Source organism: Fusarium vanettenii, assembly GCF_000151355.1.
Source record: "Fusarium vanettenii 77-13-4 chromosome 6 genomic scaffold NECHAsca_37_chr6_2_0, whole genome shotgun sequence".
Lineage (NCBI taxonomy): Eukaryota > Fungi > Ascomycota > Sordariomycetes > Hypocreales > Nectriaceae > Fusarium > Fusarium vanettenii.
In genome coordinates, this window is record NW_003315849.1 from 115990 (window position 1) to 130325 (window position 14336).

The window sequence follows — 14336 nt, forward strand, 5'->3', positions numbered from 1 at the left end:
TCGGAATGCCTATCAATTGTAGTAGCCCAGTCCATACTTCGCCCAAGAAAGCAGCGCCACTGAAACAACAGACGGCTCGCATAGAAATACCTCTACATAGTCCCCATGTCAAAGCCAGGGGCAATGTTGATCCGGCAGCTGTTGATGACCTTGCCGTCTCTCTTGACAATACCTATCACAATCTTTAGTATCTGGGCTTGCCTTGGTGTGTTGGGGCACCTACAACTCAAGTCTCGACCAATCATCTTGAGATAGATGAGAAACTCCACCTTCCAGTGTCTCTTACCGATCAGCTTGCCATTCTTGCCAACCTCTGGCTCGATGGGCTTGATGAGGCCTTCTTTCTGGAGAAAGGTGAAGTCAACCACGAGTGTGCCGGCTTTTTGGGCACCTGTCACGGACAACCGTTAGCGGTGGAGTATCTCGCGGATATATCAGCCATACCTTTGTTCTTTTTGTGTGTTACTCGGTAGTGAGACTTGGTCGCCGTGTCTGAGACGTATATTACCTCTTGACAGAAGAGTGGGTGGCCATACTCGATGTAATGCACTGTTTCCAATGGCTTTTCGCTGACCCAATTCGGCCCAATCTTGTCTCCCTAAAAGCGTTGTATCAGTGCAAAAATCCTGTCAATATCAATTGGTGGTCTCACCTTCTTCAACACCCATTCTATGGTGTTCAGTACATAGTGTTCCCCAGTGACCGGGTCAACAGAGTAGTTCTGCCCGCTATGCTCGATATGATTGCCCCAAGGCTCCGAGCGCAAAAGGCCATAGCTAGATCTGGCAAATCTCGCTGGTCCATTCTTCTTGTCAAGGGCTCGAAGTATGGCACCTTGGGAGACGGCATTCACAGCCATCCTCCTGCATCTCTGTCAGCATCATTACGGGATTATAGGTAGATATGCGAACCTCTCCTGTTCTTCGAGCCGGAACAGCTTGATGGGACGAAGCCCGCGGCTCTTGCACAGACCCTCTAGAAACTTTTCCAACCATTTCTGCAAAGAAGGGGAGCCAGAGAAACCTCCCATCAGAATGACCCTCTGTGTACTACCGTGTAAGCATAAATCCAATGACTTGAAAGAGTGGGAGACCAACATCGACGTTGTAACCATAGTTGCTTGCAGGGATTATCTGGTTCTTCAAGATATCTCCAATCTGCACAAAAAGTCTGAGAAACATTGCTTCGATATCCTTCCTGTGAACCGTCAGCTTAAGATAACACTGGATTAGAAAAGACAGGGAGCTTGCGCTGAAATAATGGCACAGTTGCCCTTCAGGCCTTTACCCGGCTTCAGATTTCCAGAAACAAAGAGAGACAGCTTCTTTTTGTTGAGGTAGATGTCCCAGCACCGCTTGTGGGTGGTCTCGAACTTCATCATGATAAACTCGACAATACCCCTGATGGTGACTCCGTTGACTTCAAGCTGGGTTTGGTTTTCAAGAAGCTTGAGGAGGTGCTCTCTGAAGTACTCGTTGAGGTAGCTGGAACCGCAGAGCCCGCCTGCTGCTGTGAGACTTGAGGTCCTGGGCCTGCGAGGGGTTACTCACCGCCATGGGGGACTACCTCCTTGCTCAGCCTCATTGGGAGCTGATTCTCGATTTGATACGTAACAGCATCGACGGTGCCGCCGCCTGGACTTGTTACTCATGTGTTGCTCACGGATCTCTAGAAACATACCTGCATCCAAGAGGACAATCGTATCCCCACGCTGCGGAGGTGGTCGAGTCAGCCAACCTTTAGCACACAGAGGTGTTCTGAAACTCACTCTGAAGCCATAGTTCTGGCTCACCATGTAGGTTGCTGCAGCTTCTGGCTCAGAAACAATAAACAATCTTTCAATGCTGTTGTTTTCAATGTCAACGCCCGGGAACTTGGCGCGTTTCATGGCAAGCGCCAGACATGTCTGCATAATGCGAAGGGCCTTGGGGTCCCAGATGGCAGGGACACAGAGGACGACTTCAAACTGCCAGCTGCCGTCGACGCCCTCCTTCGCGAGCTCAGACTTGGTGTGAGCTAGCAAATGGGAGAGAAAGTCGGTGATGGGCTGGTAGTCGTTCTTGATGACCATCCTGTTGCAAAGTGGCTTCAAAGTCTTTCCGAGATGAGATCTGACGGGTTTGGTAGTCTTGCTCTTATCCAGGAGGAGCTTGAAACGCGCGAGGGGACAGGTCATCTGGTTGCTGTGGGCAGTAGGGATGGACCAGAGATGGCCAACTTGGTATCCCCAGCGAAAGCTCTGCGGATCATCGGCGTCCTCGTCATCGCTCTCATCGGACTCACCATGGTTTTGATCACGCATGGGGACGTCGCCGTCAGTGTCACTCGCTTCTTCGGGGACGATGTCTTCTTGCTTGTAGTAGCGTGAATTGGCGGGATACATGACCTCAGTAGGAACCTTGTACCACATAGGGTCGTCCTGGCGACAGACCATAGCGACGTCCGGGAAATTCCCAATAGATCGGATGAATCTTGGATCTATGGAGTCTGGGGAGCAGCCACGGGGTATCTTGACAGTGGAGACAGCTGACGCCGTCGTGCCAAAGTCGACTGAGATGATGCAACGATTCAGGGTGAGATCATGAGTCGACTCAAACAGTCTTTCAACATCCTCTTCGTTCAATTTTTGGGACGAGATGGGTTCACCCGTTGAGGAACGCGGGCGGCGCCCGGGTCTGTCAGGACTGACAGGGGTAGGCAGTGGCATATTAGGAGCGAGGCTTGAGTAGACTTGCCTATGAACAAAGAGATGTAGTCTCAAGAAAAAAAGTCGTTTAAGAGGGCAAAAAGGTTCTCATTTTATGTCGAACAGTCTGCAACAGTGTCACCTTGTTTCCTCAAGCTTGTGGCCCCGGGAAATCAGGCTCCCAAGGCATGAAATTTTTTCATCACGGGAAAGTGCATTTCCTCTAAAGCAAGAGTGTCATTGCAATCACACTGTTTGTATCCGTCAGCCAATCATTGTTGCCCGTCATTTGTGAGACGTGAGATGACACGGCAAGGTGAGAGCGCCACTTTGCAGCCAAGAGGACAAGCGTGTTTGTTTCGTGACGGTGAAGAAACTGGCCTTTTCCCTTCTCATTTTGCACAAGTATTTCCGTTGTTTTGACTCATGCCATCATGGAGAAGGCAGTTGCGCGGAAGAATGGGAGGGTCTGGAGCGATAGCAGTCGCCTTCAACTTCTCGCCTATCTCAATTTGTGTGCCACGTACAGAGAGAACTTGCTCTCGACGGCTGAAGATCACCTGAAGCGAGTGACAGGCAACGACTTCACGCAGACGCAAATCCGTCGGAAACTTCGGTTCGAATGGGAGAAGCATGGGCTCTGTGACAACTTCGACGATGTCTTTGCCCAGGGGACACCCAGCCTCGAGCTATCCGACGAAGAGCAAAGCGAGATTCAGGCCATATTCACCGGCCTCCTTCATGGTCCACACGGGCTCCGAAGCAACACTCGGGAGACCCGGAATCGGTCTCGGGCTGCTCTGAACACAGTCGGGACGTTCACAGCCAAGAGTCCGGCCATCAGGCTCAAGCTGACCAACAAGAATTCTCCAGCAAGTCTTATCAGGCTGAAGAGTTGATGTCGCATCTAACTGAGCGATAGACACGGCCAGTGGCGCGCTCCCATCTTCTGGATTACAGTGTCAACGACGAAGGCAACGGGGACAGCGCTGTGAATTTGATCGAAGTGTCAGAGTCCGATAGCGAACTTAGCGAACTGTCGTCCCCTTGTCCTAGCTTTCAAAGTGCTGCACATAGCCCAAGCCCGACATCAAGCCCCGGTCCAACCGAGCAACCTTCAGACAACATAGGAGCTCTTCAAGATGAGGTGTTGAAATTGAAGGGCCATAACTTGACCCTCCAGAACAGGGTATCTGAGCTGGAAACGGACCATGCAGAGATGCGCCACCTCCGCGAGTCGACGAACGGTGACATTGAATATTGCACTCGAATGATCTACATCTTGGAGAAACGAAACAAGACCATGTCTACACATTCTGGCAACGTTGAATACTCCAAGGCACGAAGACTTGGCCTGCCGGAGAGCACCATCACGCAAGAATATAGGGATCTCTACGTCTGCATTCTAAATGAAGCTCAGGCGTTCTACCAAGGCGACAACCCGCCAAAAATTAGCAGCAATAACCAGAATACACATCCGGCGAGAGGTTGGGCAATCAAGGCCTCTGGCTGGGATCTCTATCCTCTCTTATGTCATTACGTGAGTGAGGAGATCCCGAACTCAAGACTTGTTGCTGCTCTCGTTGCGGCCGGAACTTTCGACCTCGTTTTTGAACGCGCCTTTCCAGACGTGTTGGGCGTTGAGAGTCCTCTTATGAATGGGTATAGGAGACACATCTTGGCTAAAGGCAAGGGCGTGTCGCGTGTTCCCGAAACCTGAGGCTAACAAATTCCCCAGACGGATCCGAGGCCCTCCACATGGCCGATCTCACCGCCCTGGAGTCTCTTACACATAGGGATACGGACGGCAAGGATAGACTCAAGGAGCAGATGATTGAAGAAAAGGTCAAACATCTTTCTGAGTTTATGCTACAGAGCCTGAGCTTCTGCATCACGGCAGAGAGCCAGGACACGACCCCAGACGGTGACGCGGTCATGCAAGAGCCCCCCGATCTCGATAACCCGCTGAGAAAAGCTCTGAACCTCAAGTTTGCACTGACTACTTCAATGACGCGTCTCAAATTTTACTTCTTCTTGCCTGGGCACGAATTTGACGAGACAAGAATGGAAGAGGATGATATGTCGAGTGATGGCTTTGTTGTGAAGCTGTGCCTACTTCCAGCTCTCTTTTCTGTGCCGAGGGATAGGCTTGACACGAGGATTGAAGAATCTCGATGGGAAGTTGAGACTCATTACGATAGATGTCTTACGGAGGCGACGGAGCAGGAGGTTGCATCTCTCCACCTTGTTGCCAAGGCTGTTGTGCTTACCTGAGAGATGTATTTGTGATGGGGGGGGGGGGGATTTCAGTAATGCTCTCGGTCAAAAAATCACATAGTGAATAGATAGTCACATACGATGCATGGAAGGTCTTTGTTCATTAGTTATCCCATCGAGGGCTGGGCTTCAACTATCGCGAAAAATACATTGGCGATGCATGGGCAAACAGATGATGGATCGTATCTATGAGTGAAGACAGTCCCTCAAGTAGTCCTACGGCACACTACGCTGTCTATGTAAGCACTAGACTATATTATCCGGCCAATCTTCTAACACTATGATCAAACTCGACACCGCCTCATCCTGCAGCAGTTACCCGTCTAGGGCGGGCGCAGACGGTGTTTCAGAGGACGGCACCTAACTGAGGAAGAGGAAAGGGACAACAACGCGTATCCCGTATAGAAATCTGTAGAATCTGATGGAACCGGTATCAGTGATTTGATTGGCGCTTTTGGATCCCGGCTGAGACCTCAAGCAGGCTGTGAGTGGTGGTCGGCCTCCCGCAGGACCAAGACGAAGCGTTTGCAGGGGGGTTGGCACAAAATGGATGGCCGGCCAGCGTCACCAACCTTTGCTAGATTGGTGTTGGGTAAAGCAAATAGAAAACAGGAAATTCCTTTTTATTGCTCTCTATGTTTGTGTTGGGAGTCGACTCCTTCCCTAGTGCTGAGCCTCGATGGCCAACAATTAGGCCGCAGGTATCGGTCTTGGGTGGTTGGAGGGCGACAGTCTGTGGTGGTTACGTGCCTAAAACGCTCAATGAACAGTCTATGACGTATCTAAAAACGACACTATCCAGTCATGAACGCGAACGAGCGGCTCGTTGGCTGCGGCAGGCAGAGTTCACCTGGTGACTTAGGTATGCGTGAGGCCAACCAACCAAGCCCAGGTACCTCAGAGCCTGATCACACCTTTTCGATTTCAAAGAGGGGCCCATGGCCCAAGCTTCTCTGGTCTTCATCCACAGATCTCTTCCTAACATCTCTCCCCGCTCTCGCACGCATCCAAGCTCCGCAACAACGCACCCGTATTCCACCGCGATGACCAGCAACGGCAGCGAGGAAAGCCGCTCTCGTAGCAACATGTCACCAGACATGGATCTCGAGAAAGATACCAGACCAGAGCATTCGTAAGAATCCCTCCGATTCCCCCCCAAACTCGTGTTGGTAACTAACCATTGCAGGCCTTATGCCAGTGAACCCTGTGCTGTCTTGTTTCGAGACAGGAAGACGCTTTACATTCCGAGAGAATCTCTCAATCAAGTCGAGCAGATCTCTCGCTATCTTGTTCGGGGCGGCCCTAAGCTGAAGGCCCATTTCACCGACATCACTTCCGCGACCGGTCATGTTCTATTGCACTTTCTGGTATGCGGGGCCTACCAATCTCTTAGACCCGAGGGCGACAGCCTGGAGAAAAGACAGGCTTCCGAGTTCAAGACTGCCCTTGACGTATACGTCGCGGCCGATTCGCTTCAGCTCCCTCGCCTCCGCGATCTCGCACGAAGAGAAATGGCCAGGGTAGGCGACACGCTCAGTCTGCCGTCTATCATGTCGGCTTTTGAAGACTCTGATATGTCTTCCAACATACCCCTTGGTGTCACTGTGTATCTTGAATCTCGCATCCTCTCCTTTGCAGAGGAGGCAACGCCCGCGGTCGTCGAGAGCATGCTTCCGGAGCTCGAGGGGCCAAACACACTGAGCCGAATCTTGTTGAGGAGCATTGTGCGCCTCAAGAGTTCAAAGCTGTCCAAACAACAACAGGAGCTCCACGGCAAGAAGGGCGAAGTATGTTTCGGCACTCCCAAAAATGTGCTGGAGGGTAAGATGAGAAGAAGGATGTCGACTACAGAGCAGGCTATGAAGGAGGCTGAGGCGAAAGCCGAGACTCTATCCAAGGAGGCGGAAGTTCTTCCATTGGCCGAGAAAGCGTCTTCTGAAAAGCCTGAAGCCTTCCCAGCAGAGGAAGAACCTGCGAAGTGTGCCCCTGCAGAGGAAGGAGATCGCGAAATGCAATCCCTTCTTACTAAGGAGGAAATCAGTGCTCTACATTGTAGACACTCTAAAAGGGGCGGCAGGCCTGAAGCCTTCCCAGGAGAGGAAGCACTCGCTAAGTGTGCCCCTGCAAAGAAAGCAGATTGCGAAGTGCAATCCCTTCTTACTAAGGAGGAAATCAGTGCTCTAAATAATTTTAAACAGTCTAAAAGGGGCGGCAGGCGGTTGAAGGGAGACAGAGCGCACCTTGAGTTTCTTATTGAAAGGGCCCTAGTTGACGCCGACCTGAAACCCCTAAAGGCGACAGACGTCGCTCCCAACGAAGAGGCCACTACGGTGTCATCGGCTGTAACCCCGGCCCTGGATGGTAAGATGTCATCCCCCCTGCCTATTTGAACCTGCAAGCCTAACCGTATCCTCAGCCCAAGAAAGACAGACACTCAATTTACCAGGATCTCTAAACACGGAGAGGGATCACTCGGAGACTGCATCCTTCGATAGGCCCGGGTCGAGAAGCTCCGGAACCTGGAGTTTTGCGGGAACCCCGGCCTCTCACTCTAGCCAGATTTCCCCAAAGGTCGAGGTTTCAAAGGATCACGCAGGAGGGAGGGAAGACGACGTTTTGGATTGGGATGCCATTTTCAAAGCAGTTCGAAAGAAGAACCAGGGTAGGCCGTCGTAGGTAAATCCTATGGGTTCGGTAAAGGATCTCCGGAAGGGTCGTTTGGGTACTTTCTTTTCGCTCTGGGTTTTGGGTCTCAATGTTTTGCTTCCACATGGAGCATTCACTCATTCGTTATGCTGTCAACTACCGCTAGGTGTCTATAGAGGCCGCTCAAATTGAAGAAACATGGGCCTCATAGGGAGCTTCTCCATTAAAGATGCCACCAGTGGGCAAAACCCACGTGAATTGTCTGCATGCTTTGACTGGTATCCCGCATCATCAGACTCAGGACTGCACAGGTGGTTACTTCAAGGTTACTGTTTATGCTAACTTTGCCGAGGTGGCCTGGCATGGTGATCTTGCTGCCTTATGAAGAGCTCTTAGGAACTGTAGTTTCAACAGTGGTTGCTCGACCCTGGAGTTGGGATGACGAATAGTCCATATAAAATTTTCACGCTTGGCGAGGGTATCAAAGACTTCACTCCAGGTAACTAGGAGGACCCGTTGAGAAATGAGACTCGGGTGAGGTTCTCAAGCTTCAGTTCGTGATGAGGCTGTGAGCCTTGTCCAAGTGGGCACTTGTGTTGTTGATTTTTACACTCAGCCTGACCCTCGCGTGGCTTACTTTGTGGAAACCCACATTTATTGGGTCAAACAGTTGACGAGTAACTAACTACCTTAAGTTGCCATCGGGCAAAACATCTGCCTATGTTCCGTTGGCCCCATGGCGCTTCTCTGCGTGAGGCTTTCGAGGCTTGCATGGTGCCGTCGCGTTTGTCCGCTGGAGGCCGACCACGCATTGGTGATGATTCATCAAACGTGTTATAATGTTGCTTCTCCCCCTCTTTTCCTCCCTTTGGATCATCCCTAAGCACAACTCCGCGTTTCTCATTGTCAAAGACAGCAAGTATGCCTTTCAGCATCACAGCATCCGATCACTCTGATGCCGGTGGCACCTGTGGTGACAATTCGGAATTCCAAGACGATGACATACCCTCCCTCTTGCCTTCCGAATCTGAAGATCCGGGCCAGGACTCGGACGTCGAGGTCGTGAAGAGCCGGCCACAGCGCTCGTTAGTCGCACCCCGTCTCTATAATGCAGACTAACAGCACCCTCAGACCATATGCGAGCGATATAATTGCCCTCCGATTCAGCCCCAGTCAAACACTTCGCATCCCTCGTCAGTTCCTAGAGAAAACCCCACTTGCCGATCGTCTCGTACGATGCTATCCGCCCAACGAGATAGACCTGGGATCCATCCAGTTCGAGGCCGGCCATGTCATCGTGAACTTTCTCGTGACGGGAAAATACCAGTGCCTCGAGCCGTGGGGAACCACTGCTGCCGGAAAGAACTCGTCCGAGTTTAGAACCGCCCTTCGCGTGTACATGGCTGCCGAATCTTTCTGCCTGACAGAGCTATTCAACGTTGCACAGGCAGAAGTCAAAAAGGTTGGAGACAAGTTGAGCTTCCCTCAGGTTGTCGACAACGTCCACTTTCTAAACCCCTTCCATGCACACTTTCCGTGGATCGGCGAGTACATCCAGTCTCGCATGGTCTCTTTTTGGGAGAGCACCACAGTCGAACAGGCGACCGAGATGACGTCTGATGTCCCGGGCCCTTCAAACCTACACAAGATACTTATCAACGGGTTATTGAAGATGAAGGCTTCTTCTAGCTGGCCTAGGGGGCGTGAATCGGCCATCAGAGATACAAAAAGCCCGGAAGATGGCGTTGAAGAAGACTTGGTTTTTCCCAGCCAGTTGGTGGAGAAATTAAGGACTGCGAATGAAAGGATGTTCAAGTTGGCTGCGGATCTGAAGACTGCGGGAGTCTTGAAGTCGGGTTCAAGCAGCTCGCCCAAAGAGCCGGAAAGACGACGTATTCAACTGCCTGAGTTCACCCTCCTCCATGAAACGCCGGACCTACCCCCAAAGAAAAGCGTGAAAGAGGTCGAGCAGGAAGCTGTCTTGGAGCAGGTCGAACTGAGATCCCTCAAGTCCCAACTCATCGGCAGGGAGAAAGCCGGTTTGGAGTTATCCTGGGTCGACCATAGACGCCTTGAAATACTTGAACAAAAAAGCCAGAAGAGGGTTGACGTCTTGAATGCGAAAAGAGATTGGGATCGGATTGATTCCCAACAAGGGAAGGCAGAAGCAACTTTCAAGAATGCCATCAGCATCGGTAAGTGGTTCCGTTTCGAGGGATTATGCTCAAGTCTTTTGTATTTCACTGCTAATGCCATGTCTTTCTGGATATTAGAAGGAATGTTTCACGAAGTTTGGCGAGACGACTCCACAAACCTGGCAAAGACAATTTTCCTCCGGGCACTTCGCAAGAAGCATCACTCCGAGAAACTCGAGGCGATGGCAAAAAGGAAGGCTGCGGCTGAAGGGTATCAATTCCCCACCTCAGCCGATCAAGGTCATCATTCGGACACAGTGGCCAGTCAAAGAAGCTCTTGTTCTTCTCTATCTACAGGTCAGAAGACTCCCGATTCGGATGACGGATCGAGTATTAGTGACATGTGCTTGGAACTAGAATCTCATCTAAGCGTGGGGAGTTGGCGCGGTTGCAGCTCGTGCAGGATATTTCTGATGGAGACTATCCAAGACATGGTTGCTCTACCGGAATTGGAAGTGTCTGGGGATTAGTGCCTGGGAGTTTGGTGGTCTGGTTCATGTTTTTTGTTTGGTAGAGTGACGTGGTGTTTTCGGCTTGGCTTGAACCTCTGTTTGGCTTGGAGTAGGTAACTCACGGTAAAATGTATGTTTGTCTTTATTCTAGCAACTAATTAATTCTCATCAATTGGCCAAAGTTCAACCCTCTGTGTACCTAGGTGCCTTGCCACATTCCCAACTTGCAGGCAGTGACTCGAGGAAGGACACTGGCCAGGAGTTGAGATGCCAAGCCGAGACATCATCCTGGGTCCAGCCCGAGCTCTCCGAAATTTTGCACAAATAATGGCAAGTATAACAATGAGTTGCAAAGAATGTAAGAATATTATTGGGATTTCAATAATATTACTGGCTCAAACGAATTGGAAGAAGGCACTCAGCTTAAGCCTTAACCTCGGGTGTTTCCCCTCTTCTCCACTCGCTCAACTGAGGGGCTCACAAAGTCCCGCTCTCATAATCTCATCACACTCACAACCACTGAGCGAGACGTTATACAAAAGTTTGATATTAGTACTCGGAACGTAATATCATAGCTCGATATGGCAGAGTCGGAGCAGCAGACTATCGCCCTCATCGGGCTCGGCACCATCGGCCTCTCGTTTGCCGCGTTGCACCTCCGATACTCAAACGCCAATCTTCGGCTGTATGACGTACGAGACGACCTCGAGCATCACATTTCTACCCTTCTGCCGGTATATCTAGAGTCGGTAAAGAAAGAAGCGACAGAGACCCTATCTGTTCAGCAGCTCATATCCATCGGACGGCTGTCGATATGCTCGTCCATCGAAGAGGCATGCTCAAACGCAACGATTGTTCAAGAACAAGGCCCCGACAAGATTGAATTCAAGCAGTCAAACTGGGCCAGCGTCATCAAATATGCGCCTGCAAACGCACATCTATGGAGCTCAACATCTGGTATATGTGCTTCCAAGCAGGTCGAACATCTTGAGGACAAGACCAGGGTTCTAGTGGTTCATCCTTTCAACCCAGTAAGTACTGTCAAGCCAGGGGTGCTTATAAATCGGATATTGACATGGGACAAGCCGCATATCATGCCATTGATCGAGGTGGTCCCGTCTCCCCACACCACACCCGAGAGAACCCAGTTCGCCATGGATTACTTTAATACTCTTGGCTCAGGCCATCGCCCTGTCAAGATCAACAAAGAAACCCAAGGATTTGTTGGAAACCGTCTAGCATTTGCTCTCTTCCGCGAAGCTTGTCATCTCGTCGCAAACGACGTGGTCTCAGTCGAGGATTTAGACACCATCATGGAGAACAGCTTGGCGCCAAGATGGGCCGTGGCCGGTCCTTTCAAGACATACAACAGCGCCGGGGGAGCTGGCGGTATAGGAGCATTTATGCATCACTTGGCTGGAACTATGGAGGCGTGTTGGGACGATGTCGGAGATATAACCTTTAAAGGAACAGTTGCCGGGGCCTCGGCTCCACATCCGAGTATCGCGGCAGAGAGTGAGGACTGGACAGAAAGGGTTTCTAGACAAACGGAAGAAGCCTATGGAAGACCAACTGCGGATTCGCTGGCGGAGAGGGATCGAAGTCTACAAAAGATCATCCAGGCTCAGCCAAGTAAGAGATAGTTAAGACGCAACCCCCAGGGGTCCAGTTTGTTGTAAACCCCTGGAGCTAGTTTATCCTCTTCCCACTTTTATAAATCACACTCCGGAATCATCAAACACTAGAGGTGATCGGACCTTAGTTGCACCGCTCGAACCCACTTCACGAAGCTATTCCCCTTCCGCTTAGAAATACAAACCAAAAAAATCACGAAACCACCCATGTTGCTATCGATATGTTGTTCCATCCCAAGCAGGGACCCTCCCCGGATCCGGTCTAGTCTCCCGGAAAACCACGCACGTTTCGGACGAAAAACCGGCCGAGTCTCGATTTGTCAGTTTCTCTGCCGAGGCTCATGCCATGGTTTGGATAAAGAGTGGGCAATTGTTGCCGATCTAACAGACCGCTGGGGCGGTCGGGAGATTTACGGTGTTTGTGTTGCATTGCCATGGGGACTGGAGGTTGTAGGGGTTCTTAGATGCTCGTATAAAGAGGGCCTGGAGTCATGATTCATGGAACTGCAGAAACTCTTGATATTAAGTTTCTCCGTCCACCTTAAGAATACTCGAAATGACTGCACCAAGATATGGCTCACCAGGTGTTGATCCTGCACCGCTCTTTGAGCCCCTAACCTTTTCTCCCTCTGGACGCACCGGACCTAACCGCTTCCTCAAAGCCGCCACTTCTGAAAGACTAGCCTCATGGGACCCCAAAGATGAATCAGCTCGAGGAATTCCCTCAAAGCAACTTATCACCCTATACAGAACCTGGGGCGCCGGCGGATGGGGCAACATACTCACGGGCAACATCGCCACCGATGCCGTGCATCTCGAAGCAGCCGGTAACCCTATCATCAAGGCAAGCGATCCATTCGAGGGTCCCCGATTTGAAGCATTTAAGGAATTGGCAGCTGCTGGAAAGGAAAACGGCAGCCTCTTGCTCGGCCAAATCACCCATGCAGGCCGTCAAGTCGAATCTTGGATACAGCCCAACCCCATCAGCGCTTCTGCTGTCCCTCTAAAGGAGTCAGCCACTGGCCGTTCCTATGGTGAGGCACGGGAAGCAACCAAGGAGGATATTGCAGCTATTGTCGAGGGATTTGCTCACGCCGCAGAGTACCTGGAAAAGGCTGGCTTTGACGGCATTGAGCTTCACGGTGCTCACGGCTATCTCATCGCTCAATTCCTCAGCCCCCGTACCAACAAGCGGACCGATGAGTATGGAGGCAACCTCGAGAACCGTTCCCGAATTGTCTTTGAGATTGCCAGTGAGATTCGAAAACGCGTGAGCCCCAAGTTCATCCTGGGCATCAAGATCAACTCAGTTGAGTACCAACCAGAGGGCATCACACTCGACGACGCCAAGAACTTGAGTATCGCATTGGAGAATGCTCATTTCGACTTTATCGAGATCTCTGGAGGAAACTATGAGAAGCTAGCATTTAAGCACGTCAAGGAGGAAAACCGAAAGCGAGAGAATTACTTCCTCACCCAAGCAGAGGAAATCATCAAGTCCCTCAAGGGAGAAACAAGAGTCTTTTCAACCGGAGGATTCAAAACGACAGAAGGTCTGGTCAACTCCCTCGCCACCCTCGACGGCGTTGGTTTGGGACGAGCAGCCTGCCAGGATCCCGGACTCCCCAACGCGATCAAGAATGACGGTGCAACGGGAGTTCTGAAGCAGGCGTATGATGAAGAGGGTTTTCAAGCGATGGTTCTTGTTTTTGTGCTCATTAAGCAGATTGCAAACGGGTTACAGCCAGCCGACTTTTCGGTGCAGGAGAATGTCGATGAGGCGTGGGAAAAGGCGAGACAGCATATGCAGCGAGTCGCAGAGGACAAAGATCATTATGTGATTTAGACCAACCTAGAGGTCCAGGAGTATATAGAGGAGATTGCTTTCGGCTATGAATTGATTGTTATTGCAGATGAAATACCCGCCCCCCTATCGGTGAAAGTATTTCTTGGTTGCAGGACAAAGCAGAGAGAGAAGACTAAAAATACAACTAACAGAACCTTAGTTCTTGGCCTACCTGGACTTGAAACAACTCCTGCTGAGCTGGCGGTTATGGCCTGTTGCCATTCGCCATGATAATCCGTGCACTCGCTCTGCAGGCCCGGGGCCGTTTCGTTTCAGCTGAAGGATCGGCCTATAGATAGACTCGGTGTGGATCATTTAATGCATATGCTAACCGATCACCGTACGTTGGTTGCCAAATCAGGGGTATAATTCAGGCACCGCGTTCTTTGTGCAGCTGCATTGAAGATTAAGGGATGAACGCAGGCTCGATTTCAGGCAGATTGAGATGCCGCTGGGGACTCGGTGCCCTGTTTTTGGTCCATCTACAGCCCGCAAACTCGTATCTCTGCTTTTGCCATGCGTCATTACAACCACCTTGGTAGATGTCTACCCATGTCCTGTCCTCTGAGTTGTCAGTTACAGCCAAGCGTGCCGCAGCAT

General features: G+C 51.0%; 6 protein-coding genes across 6 annotated transcripts; 5 read left to right on the forward strand and 1 right to left on the reverse strand.

Moving 5' to 3' along the window:
* Positions 1–92: 92 nt before the first annotated feature.
* Positions 93–2707, reverse strand: NECHADRAFT_42425 (uncharacterized protein; the record flags this gene model as incomplete). The annotated part of the gene is made up of 8 exons (XM_003042185.1): positions 93–157; positions 227–391; positions 445–598; positions 653–863; positions 936–1042; positions 1098–1183; positions 1267–1545; positions 1765–2707. The coding sequence occupies 8 exons, from the start codon at positions 2705–2707 to the stop codon at positions 93–95; spliced, it is 2010 nt and encodes a 669-aa protein (XP_003042231.1).
* Positions 2708–3120: 413 nt separating this feature from the next.
* Positions 3121–4960, forward strand: NECHADRAFT_81189 (uncharacterized protein; the record flags this gene model as incomplete). Its single annotated transcript, XM_003042105.1, has 3 exons — positions 3121–3580; positions 3619–4389; positions 4425–4960. 3 exons carry the CDS (start codon positions 3121–3123, stop codon positions 4958–4960), a joined length of 1767 nt encoding a protein of 588 aa, XP_003042151.1.
* Positions 4961–5151: 191 nt separating this feature from the next.
* NECHADRAFT_100746 (uncharacterized protein) lies at positions 5152–7834 on the forward strand (the record flags this gene model as incomplete). Its single annotated transcript, XM_003042106.1, has 6 exons — positions 5152–5202; positions 5369–5447; positions 5766–5825; positions 5894–6095; positions 6150–7324; positions 7380–7834. The coding sequence occupies 6 exons, from the start codon at positions 5152–5154 to the stop codon at positions 7637–7639; spliced, it is 1827 nt and encodes a 608-aa protein (XP_003042152.1). The 3' UTR covers positions 7640–7834.
* Positions 7835–8530: 696 nt separating this feature from the next.
* On the forward strand, positions 8531–10274 carry NECHADRAFT_81191 (uncharacterized protein; the record flags this gene model as incomplete). Its single annotated transcript, XM_003042107.1, has 3 exons — positions 8531–8694; positions 8741–9804; positions 9883–10274. The coding sequence occupies 3 exons, from the start codon at positions 8531–8533 to the stop codon at positions 10272–10274; spliced, it is 1620 nt and encodes a 539-aa protein (XP_003042153.1).
* A 518-nt stretch (positions 10275–10792) lies between these two features.
* NECHADRAFT_69838 (uncharacterized protein) lies at positions 10793–11992 on the forward strand. Its single transcript, XM_003042108.1, has 3 exons — positions 10793–11287; positions 11342–11728; positions 11777–11992. The coding sequence occupies exons 1-3, from the start codon at positions 10838–10840 to the stop codon at positions 11897–11899; spliced, it is 960 nt and encodes a 319-aa protein (XP_003042154.1). The 5' UTR covers positions 10793–10837; the 3' UTR covers positions 11900–11992.
* A 422-nt stretch (positions 11993–12414) lies between these two features.
* On the forward strand, positions 12415–13809 carry NECHADRAFT_69841 (uncharacterized protein). The gene has a single exon (XM_003042109.1). The coding sequence runs from the start codon at positions 12447–12449 to the stop codon at positions 13734–13736; it is 1290 nt and encodes a 429-aa protein (XP_003042155.1). The 5' UTR covers positions 12415–12446; the 3' UTR covers positions 13737–13809.
* The last annotated feature ends 527 nt before the right edge of the window (positions 13810–14336 follow it).